We start from the raw sequence: 10574 nt of genomic DNA, 5'->3' as shown, positions 1-10574 counted from the left end.
AAAATATACTAGGTAACACAGTGACCTCTGGACATATTTTAAGCAATATTTTATTTAAGCGATGTATTTCTCTGTTTCCTTAACTAAAATGGATTAGATGGTTAGAGTTTTTTTAAGTGTTTTGGAAATACTATAATTTCTCGGAGTGAGCGATCCACGGTTTAAGAATACATTAAATGACATCTGAAAAAAAATCATTTGAAAAACGTGGGCCGCATATATTTTTCCCTAGTAATGCCAATTGTCTACCTTTGTCATTTTCTGAAACTTCAAAAATAAAATTATGGATCGTATACACTGCGTTGGAAACAATTATCAATATCATTTGTTACCCTTAAGATGTATTACACATTTGTTCTTTTTCGGAGTACTAGCCATATTTAAGCAGTTTTTAAGAATTATTTCGGCAGTTTTTTCTTGATTTTTTTCCCGGTAACTTGTTTTCTTATTTTGAGTCACCAATGAATGCTTAGTAACGATGCAAAGCATACTATACACTATAGTATATACACTACCCCGTCGACCTTTAGATAATCATGTTGAAACTTCTAAAGAAAATGGTTCCTTTTAAAATGGTACATATATACCGTGTAGTTGTTAAGAACACATCAGTTGCGTGAAATTTTACCTGTTAAATTCTTGTTTCCTTGATTTAAAATATAGTAAAAATAGACGTATTTCGGAGGCAGTTATCACTTGTTTTGAGTAAGGGAACACAACTTTGCAGCATAGATCTGGGCTACTTGTTTTGTGATTTTTTTCTTAGCAAGTTAACGTTTTCAAGGTTGTGGAAACTCAAATCTTGTGGACTTCTCCACCCATAATAAAAAGCAGGGCAATATAACATTCACCAGGAATTTTATATCCAGTTATAACTTATTGGGAAGATAACTGAAAAGAAGGCTGAAATGTTTCAAACGTTATTAATTTTATCCAGATATTTTTTAACGTAATTACCAAGAGAAAGCAAGTATTTCAAGCCAACTTTACAAAGGTACGTACAGGCCTACTGCAAAGAAAATCACAAGACCTGACAAGCAGTCTTCTCTCCCTTTTCTGTGCACAACTACGGTGATGGGTCTTGAAAAAGATCCTTATGAACTAGTTCTTTTCAGGTTCGAATAAATGAATCTACTTTGCATTTTATCCGAGTTTGCGATTTGTGTTTGTGTGTTTTTACAGACGAAGACAAAGATGGACTGCATCTTACTCAGCTCTCGAGATGTGCTGCCCAGTCCTCTAAAGTGGATCATAATTAGACAACAGTGACGTCATTTCCGTCGAAAGGCGTAAATGCGTTTCTTTGCTTGCAAAGAAATATTTTCAAAATTGTAGTGTGTTGTGTACAGGTTAAAACATTCAACGCCTAAACGTTTGGGATTTAAACCACGACCACGAAGTCAAACAGCTACAATGGCGCCCTTCAGTCAGTTTGAGGACTTGACCCCGCTACTTAAACTTGAATTCCAAAATAAAGAAAGATGTGCAACAAAGAATATTATCTTCGAGGTTTATTTGCTTTTCCAGTTCTGAGGAGGCAGTTAATTACACAATTAAACATAAATGATACAAAGTATTTACATTATATTTTTATACCAAAGAATACTTTAAAACAAACACATAAAATAAAAATCCATCGCGTTGTACTCAACGCAAATATTATTTTTTACATATTTCTCTATAGACTTTTTAGCTGTTCGAAGTGTGTCGTCCCAGCTATTAAAATAAAAGGCATTTTTGACACGACTAGAATGCATTTAATGTAATACTTTTTTTTTGTTTTCAGCACAGTTCTGTTTCATAAAGAGATGTAAAAAGTTCACATTTGAACTTTTAAGGCAAAGTGTGTTTAGTTTGGTGGATTCAAATTCATACACACTTTTCAGATATACACTTAAACACAAGTCACACAAAAAAAATCCACAATTTGGTATGGATACAGTCTAAAACGTAAAAACCTCATTTTAATGTCGTCGCCTAGGTTCCAGGTTTATACAGGTAACTTTTGCCCAGATACATCAAATTGCAGCTCTCGTGCACGGGCCCCAAAAACGTCTTCATTCACCAAAAGAAAAACGTTATTGCATGATAAATAAGTAGTGTAAACACCCCAGAATCTACTCTCGAAAAAGCAAAATGGGTCATTGGATAGATTTTCAATATAATCTATATAAATACAAAGTCAACAAATACTCAGTTCATTGCAAACAACAACAAAGCGGTATCCTTTATCTATTTTAATAAACGAGGGAGAAACTTATTTGAATCCTTATCAGATATATTCGAACGTGCATAAACGTCCTTTGTTTGGGCACTGACATTATGTATGTCCAAGTACCAAGAGTGTAGCGTAAGAATATTAAATCATTGTCTTTATGCTAACAGGTCGTCTTCTTTCGGTCTTAGGCAGTGTTATATCAATGCGAACTTTTCGCACTACAAAAATTGTCAAATCATTGTATTGCTCTTTAATATAATAAACGTTTTTCCTGTTAAAAAGAAAAAAAATCTGAAAATGTATAGTTCTTGAAATACGATAAAACGGGTCACATGAAATCGGAGATTCGTCCTTTATTGAATCTTTATTGAATTTGTGCGTTTTTAAAGCGTGTAAATATTAAAATCGCGCCGATTGTTTTAGTCACATCTCAGAATTTAGAAAATGATTGCAAATATATTTTACAGCAATATACTGAAACATTTGACTCGAAAACGTCCGAAGAGCATGTTTTCGATCGGGGAACACTCAGTTGACATGGTGACACAGTTACCTAGTTTTGATCACGCCAATCTATGTTATAAAAACGTTACTGTGTTAGAAAAATACTTTTATTATTTTTTATTCCAAAGTTACCCTGTTTGAACGCACATTGATTTCAGTGCCGAACGGATTGTGTATGACGAAATGGGCTTGCTTATTTTGAATTATTTCAGTTTTTGTCATCGTAAAAACTTTTTTAAAAAAATTCTGGCACGCATTATTAATCGGTGATGTTTTTTCCCCATAGTACATGCATAAGCATTGAAAACTCTTTCAAACAAATACGTATGGGCCTACATCAAATGTGTAACTGAGTCTCTTCATAAAATCACAACTTTTGCTTATGTCCTCGTAACACAATACAAAAATCAACAAAATCAAAACAACCAGCCAAATAGAACAATAAAACAATACGAAAATCAAACAAAAAATAAAATATCGCACAACAATCAGCAATTTATTTAAATTCACAGTTGCCTGAATGCAGCAGAAAAAATCTTTGGACTTCAGCAAGTTGGTTTTTCATTTTTCACCGTCAAACGTGTTTAGACGTCAAGTGGCCATCAAAAGCGCTTGGTATAAAATGTAATGAAAACACTCTTTTTTAAAAGAAGCATCTAAAATTTCAGAAAACAAACGACAAAAGTGATCATAGATTGAAAAACGTAAGTTTTTACAACACCTTACTTGTAAATAATATATACAGAATATTGCAGAATTATATCTGATACATATTTTTAAACCATTAATGCTGGTATATTTTATACACTGGCCCTTATTCTATGAAATTATTGCATTGTATATTTTCTCTGTTTTCTTTTAAGTTAATCGCTGTCTGATTTGTCATCTTTCGGTGTCGTGGCGTGATTGTACAGTCCCTGCGCCATTAAGTGCAAAGCCAGCGAGTTCTTACTTCCACTGGCTTTCTTAATTTTGGCTCGTTTGTTTTGAAACCAGATTTTGATTTGAGATTCATTTAGACTGAGTTCCTGCGCCAGGCTTTGCCTCCGTTGCTCGGTCAGGTACCGGTTTGTCTGAAACTCAGCTTTTAGTCTCTGGAGCTGTTCAGCTGTGAAGGCTGTCCTTGGTCGCTTATCCTCTTTGCTGGCGGTTTTCTTCTTTGGTTTACGAGAGCGGGGTCCTGTGGTTTATAAGAGACAAGAAACGTATAATTAGGCTTTCGGCTTTCAAGAAACACACATGGCTAACGGCGGGCCTGCTCGGCGACTCCCTTACAACTGAACATCGTCAAATTCAATTGGGAATCGGTTTAATGTTGCGAGTCCTTCACCAGCCCCTCCTTTCCTTACAATCCCCCCCTTTAAAACAACAACAACAACATCAACAACAATATTTTTTCACATGTACAGACATGTACTCTCGTATTCGGGGGCTATTCACACATGTGAAATGTGTTTCGACTGGTATTGATGATGAAGAAGAAGGTGGTGGTGATGATGATTACGACTGTGATTATTATTAGTAGTAGTAGGAGTTGTGGAGTAGTAATGATGGCGATGGCGATGATGATGATGATGATGATGATGAGGCAAATGTATATTCAAGCTAAAACACGAACCGCTTCCGTGGAGAGGGAGATGTGGGGAGAAGGAGGGTGCTGAGCGTGGACGTGGTGTGTGCGTGCGCGCATACTGAGCGAGGAAAAGGAGGTGCGCGATTGCTCCCTGCAGCCATTGAACTGCGAAGTTCATTCGACAAGGTAAAAAAAAAAACAAACAAAACAAAACAGCCGACCCGTTTTTATCTCCTGTAACATCTAAATCACAAAATCCCCCCCCAAAAAAGTTCTGAATATAGGCTGCTGATTTTGCAACCAGACGGATTCTACAGAGAGTCCGAGAACACGTCCGCTGTCCGTACTAATGCCTGAAACGCGTCGAGACGGGTTTAAAATAACATATTTGCCCCACTCGTGGATTTCTCCCATATATAGGCCAAACATAGGCGTGTTCCGTAGAAATGTCAAGCATCGGAGCCTGACATTTGATTGTGAAGCACATCATGATGCCGTAACGAGTAAGCGTTCGTATTACAGCAGGCCCTTAAGTTTGATCGTATCGAAATCTCAATTTTCACATTATTTTTTTTGGTGCGGGGGGGGGCAACATTATCCATCCTAAGGTTGAAACTGTTATTAAATAAACAGTACAGTCAAATTCTGTCAGTGACGAAAAGAAGTTGGGTTTATCATAACTGTACAAAACAGAAAAACTTATAAATAGTACAGTTTTGATTTATTTCTAGTTTAAACCAATTCAATCTGTTAAGTATTTGAAATCTTTTTTTTTTATTTCAAGGGAACTATGCGGGTTTTGACCTAAAATAAGTGTAATGTCTGAATAGAAATAACCAAGGCGGAAAGCGGCGAATTAATTGATGAAAAGTCTTTGAAGGGAGATGAAGGGTTTTCTTTGCTTTTGCGTACTAGTACTCTTAAAAAGCGTTTAATATATTCAGGGCAAACGAAAAGTTCAAGTTTCGAGATGAAGGAGGTAAACGCACCCACGCTCAACTAAAAAAAGTTATACATTGTTGTTTTTTACCATAGAAAATAAAAACAATATCTTGAATCATGGATTGTAGTTAATAATTTGCGAGTGCGTCAATTTATGTAGCCTAAGAATATATGCATATACGCCTGTTAGCATCTGTGTTCCTATTGCAATTCATAATTTGTACGAAAATACGCTTGGTATAGAAGGCCTACGCCTTTGTCACAAAATATGCTAATTAAATATTAACAAAGGCTACGAGGGAACAATGGCGCAAAACTACATTTTCATTCCTTGAAAAACTCCCCGCTACTCATTTTATTTTTTAAAAAATACCTCGGTTGATGTAACTGTCTCTTTAAACCCAAAAATCGTATTATCCACCACACTATCGTATTCGTGATGAATAATTTCTGAATTTACAGCCTTTAATGTTTATCGTATTTATTTTCTATAAATAGGCTAAAATGAGTTTTGCAATTCCAACCTTTTTTTGACTGAAAAATGTTAATTTAAATAATACATTTAAAGTAATTTAACTACTTCAAATGTGAAAGCAGTTATTAATGAAATTGCATCTTAAATTGCTCAGATTTTCTTTTTAATCTAGTCAAGTGTTATTTTCAGATTTAAAAACACTGCGAATAATAACTTAATGTTTTTTTCGGATATAAAAAAAACAAAACAACACAACGAGTGCCTTTAAAAAATGGGGAAAAATGCATTCTAAATAAAACAAAATAAATGTATGCGCTTATATTTAGGCCACTTAGAATACTTTCAAATGTTATGTAGTAATTTTGATTTATTTTATGATCTGATATTTTCTAGCACTATAGATGTTTTAAAGAAAATGGATCATTCTACATAGAACTCGGCATCTTCAGTATTATGACTCGTTTAATAATATCCCTAATGGAATAATGTTTTTTTTCTGCGGTTTCACAGGCCAAAAATGCGAATAATTACGACAAGTGATGCATTTGCCTACAGAAATCGTAAAGGGAAAAAAAAATTGGAGCTCGACGTGCTGTGTCTTTAACAGGATTCAAGGTTTCTGTGTTAACAAGCCCTCCTTTCCAGTGCACTGGGTCAGCCAACCAGATAATTTCCAAACTATCATGTGAAAAAAAAAATCAACACAAGTTTCCAGGAAATCACTGGTTGGCTGGTTATTTATTTATTTTATTTGGTGGTGGTGGTGGGGGGGTGTCTTTTTTTTTTTGTTTTGTTTTTAAAGAAATAGATATGGAAATCCTCAGAGACAATGAAGTCCGTGGTGTATCGAGTAAGTATCTGGACGCGATCGCAGATTCTTACCTGACGAGGGCCTATCCGAATATCTAGTACAATAGACCCAGGCCGGCCAAAGCATAGGCTGTGAAGGTGTTGTCGAGCTGGCTTGGGAGCTATCCGAGTCCGAGCTTAGACACTGTTCACCACTTTCTCCCCGGGAATTCAAAGGTTCCTCGATGGCAATATCGCCTTTCTTTGCCCCGTTGACAGGGTGCGGGTTGGAGCTCCCTTCTCCTGCCACAGTCCCTCCAACCTGCCCCGTCCCCGGTGCCGAGGGGGTGAGGTTTTCCCTGCGAGAGGCATGACTCTGATCGCGACTGAAGGTTACCTCTTTCCTCCGCCCGAAGTCCGGTCGCAAGATGTTATCGATGAAAAAGTTAGTAATGCGGTGCGGGAGCTGAAGGTTCCCCGGCGCTTGTAAAAGTGGGATAATTGCTCTGTTGGACTCGTCTCCCGACTCTTGTGGGTCCGCTTCTCTGTTACTATGATCGTTTTCTTCCATAGTGATACACTTTCCAATTTCTGTCTTTAACCCCTTTCTTGCTCTCCGGCACTCAAGTGTACAATCAAATTCCAGTTTCAAGGGAGATTTCGTCTTACTTTTCCACCTTTTTTTTATTTTTTCTTTTAACAGAAGGAAAAAAAAATCTTTTAGATATCAACTCTTGTTTGTTTGGGTTTTTTTTAAACACCGAGCACCCCTTTCTTATCGTTTTCACAAAGAAAAAGCATAGTTTTTTTTTTTGTTCGTTAATTCCCAAACTGGACTATCCTTTTAATTTCTTTCCTTTTTAAAAAAACACACACATTTTCACGTCAGCCAAGTCAACGCGATCCGTTTTCCGAGTGAATCCAATAGTTGTGCTTCAATATCTAAACTAAGGTTAAATAAAGAGGTGCTAACTGATCCTGAAATACTTTCACTCTGGATTTTTGTTCTTATTTTTAATACGAGTCCCCCGGGTGACGTTGCAGTCCGGTATCCTAGACACGTGCCTTGGACCAATGGGGTGCGAGGAATTTCACCACGTGACACCGTGACTCTCCGCTAAATGACAGCACTCCAGTCCTCGTCTTTACTCCCTTTTTAAAGCTATAGCGTTCTCGTAAAAAAAAAACCCAGAAATGAGCAAAAAAAAAAAGTCCCCGTGCTGCTCAGCAGCTGAAGACGCTTCTGGTCCACTACAGATTGCAGAGTCCTTCTTTACCATGCCGTGATATGACACCACGTTAACAGGCTGCTGAAATGGACATATACAATGGAATATACCCATAATTCATTGCTCATATATTGCATAAATATAATTTAATGAGATGGGGAAAATCCCGAGATTGGAGGAAGGGGGGAGGGGGGTCGCTACTTGTTTACTGGCTTGTCCCCCTTCATGTTTTAAACACTTCTAAATGCGAAATGCCTGTTTCCCGATGAGAAGGATTGTCTCCGAGTCCCAACACGGGCACCCCAACAGCAACAGCAACAACAGCAGCCACATCAAAATACTAGAATTGCAAAGAGGTAGGAGAACACAGTGAATTCACAGCAGAGTAACTCCCTAAGGAAGCCACTGGACAGGACTCTTTGATCGCTCATTCTTTCAATAAAAAAAAAAAGCATTCCAGCTTTTGCCGGCTGGACTCTATTGAAACACCACCCGTGTGAAGATTTTTTTTTAACCCAAAAAAATTAAGGCAGCTGATTTTTGTCAGCGTTAAATTCTATGTGTTTGTGTACCAGCAGATGATGGCATTGGCTCTCTAAACGTGCTCGCCAGAGATTGTAGCAAACGGGGCACTGCACGGTTTTCACCAAACAATGCTGTCGCTTAAAGCTACATCTATTGTCACATTTGCAAATTTCGAATCCAGCCAACCGTAGATTCTGTCGGCTTTTTCCCCCCTTTGGCTTGCTGCGTGCTACCCCAAAAAATTCACCTTCAGTGCAGAGGAAAGCGCTGCTTGGCTGATCTTGACTCTGATAAAGTGACGAAGGGGGTCAGTCCAGGAAAAGAGGCCAGTGCAGCTTTAAAAGAAATCAGTGATGCAAACAAACTGTTGTGATATTGGCGCACATGATGCAGAGCCGCGCCAAAGACAAAACAAACGGCAACTTGTAAGGGGATGAGGGTCTTGTTTACATATCGGGATGGCTTGAGTCTTAGCATCGAGTGCGCAGCTAACGAAATAAAACAAGAAGGAGTCCTGCAAAACAACAACAACTACAACAACAGCAACGCACGTTTAGTCAAAACAGCCTGTTCGGTACGTTTCCAGTTCGAGCGAATGTGTTTGTTTTATCCATTCACTATGCATAGACCCCGAAGATGGACAGTCGTGCGATACCTAATTGGAAAGGAGGGGATCTTTAATGGACAGATGAGTTCTTTTGTTTTTACATCTCAGCGGGCATCGTCACGTATTTCCCATTATTCGGGAAGAGACCGCCGCCGAATGAAGCGGATTTTCGGGGGCGATTGTGGCAGTTTTAGACTGAGACCCCTCGGGACCAGACGCGCCAGTATTCTCCGTCAGTAGTACATGGTGACCGCAGATGATGATGATGATGATGATGAGACCGTCTCAGGATTTCACCGGGTTGCAACGTGTAAACGTTTTTGGCGTAGGCTAACCTTTCTTTAACCAGCAAAATTGAAATGCAGTATGTTCAAATTTCACAAAGCTGCTATAATATCGTTGACGAGCGGCGCTCTTGTTTGTTTTGTAATTAGTTATCAACTTGGGAGTATCGGGATTTTTACAACGAAATGTCTACTCAACATGCATATGAAATCCGCCCCAGCATCACTTTAACGCCAAATTATTCTCGCAGTGTTAGATGAATGAAAATAAGATAGTCTTAATGCAGTTGTTGATAAACGCAGAATTGGGATTGTCAAATGTCAGTATTAAGAGTGACTCGAACGGCATATTCTGTAATAAGGATATGATGTTGAAATGATTAATATGTAAGTGATTTGGGGTGAAATCTTTCAGATTCAAAGCAATGAGTGATGTTTGTGCCATATTGTAAAACTTTGATCCATTAGAAAAGACGCCCAGCAACAGCAAACTACAATTCAAGGAACGTTGATGAAAACGATTAAGGTGACCCCGAAGTGGCATTTTCTAATTACTTGGCTGCTCTTGCGTGCTAAAACCCTATAATTAAACCTCCTCAAGTAGATGCGGAGTGTTCACACATCAGGTATTTTCCTTGCGGGACTTTGTTTCTCAGCACTGAGTTAATATATTTCCGAACAAAGAATGTTACTGTTCGTCCCATCCGCTCCATACAAGTGATTTTCGGTTGTATTCTATAATTCTCCGTTGACGTATCACATATTGTATTGTACATTTAAACATTGAGTGCAATGTTAACATAGATAACATTATCATAATGTTATCAATGCCGAAATAGCTGATTGTATGCTTATCAGTCACGAAGAATCCTCTGATCGAAATTAAATGCTACTGGCATTATTTTTAGTAGTAGTAGTCGTGGGACACCTAAACATCCAGGCTTATATGAATGACACAGGGATCCGATAGTGGCAAAACTTGAATTACTATTGCATTTTAATGAGACGAAGACGGGTGCCTGGACATGTTACACATGCGTTTGTGTGCAAGAGAAAGAGATAGAGAACGCCGGCGTTTCCCTTTATTACTCGCTTCCCCGTGATGGACTTTCTGGGCAATATTTTCCCATTAAAGGGAGGAGTTTCTTAAAATATTTCTTACATTCTGGATCGTGCTACGGTGGCAGTCACTTACGCCTCTACTTCTGAAATATGGAGACCGGAAACTGGAAGGCAGGAAGATATTTAGCCTCACCTTGAGGCAGCGATCGTTTTATCTCTGGGTGATGAGGTGAAAGTAGGAAGTAATGAAAGTAATTAGAGAGGCCACTATCACGCTGTGATTGTTGCTCACTTGCTGGAGATGCCCTGATAATCTTGAACACTAAATCAGCAGTAAACAATGGCAGCCGAGACAAGCACCTCCCG

At 38.2% G+C, this 10574-nt stretch overlaps 1 protein-coding gene across 1 annotated transcript; it reads right to left on the bottom strand.

Annotated features, from left to right (window-relative positions):
* Positions 1–1509: 1509 nt before the first annotated feature.
* On the bottom strand, positions 1510–7503 carry LOC102683601 (homeobox protein engrailed-2b). The gene is made up of 2 exons (XM_006634438.3): positions 6595–7503; positions 1510–3902 (listed from the first exon to the last, which is right to left on the bottom strand). The coding sequence occupies exons 1-2, from the start codon at positions 7070–7072 to the stop codon at positions 3586–3588; spliced, it is 795 nt and encodes a 264-aa protein (XP_006634501.1). The 5' UTR covers positions 7073–7503; the 3' UTR covers positions 1510–3585.
* Positions 7504–10574: the final 3071 nt, after the last annotated feature.

Source organism: Lepisosteus oculatus, chromosome 6 (assembly GCF_040954835.1).
Source record: "Lepisosteus oculatus isolate fLepOcu1 chromosome 6, fLepOcu1.hap2, whole genome shotgun sequence".
Classification (NCBI taxonomy): domain Eukaryota; kingdom Metazoa; phylum Chordata; class Actinopteri; order Semionotiformes; family Lepisosteidae; genus Lepisosteus; species Lepisosteus oculatus.
Note: the sequence above shows the minus strand (reverse complement) of the source record. Positions and strands in the feature narration are given on the sequence as shown.

Bases quoted from the DNA above. Each gene is read 5' to 3' on its own strand.
- LOC102683601 (XM_006634438.3), bottom strand. From the start codon at position 7,072: ATGGAAGAAAACGATCATAGTAACAGAGAAGCGGACCCACAAGAGTCG. The intron at 3,903-6,594 runs GTAAGAATCTGC...TATAAACCACAG, and splicing joins TTCGGATAGGCCCTCGTCAG to GACCCCGCTCTCGTAAACCA.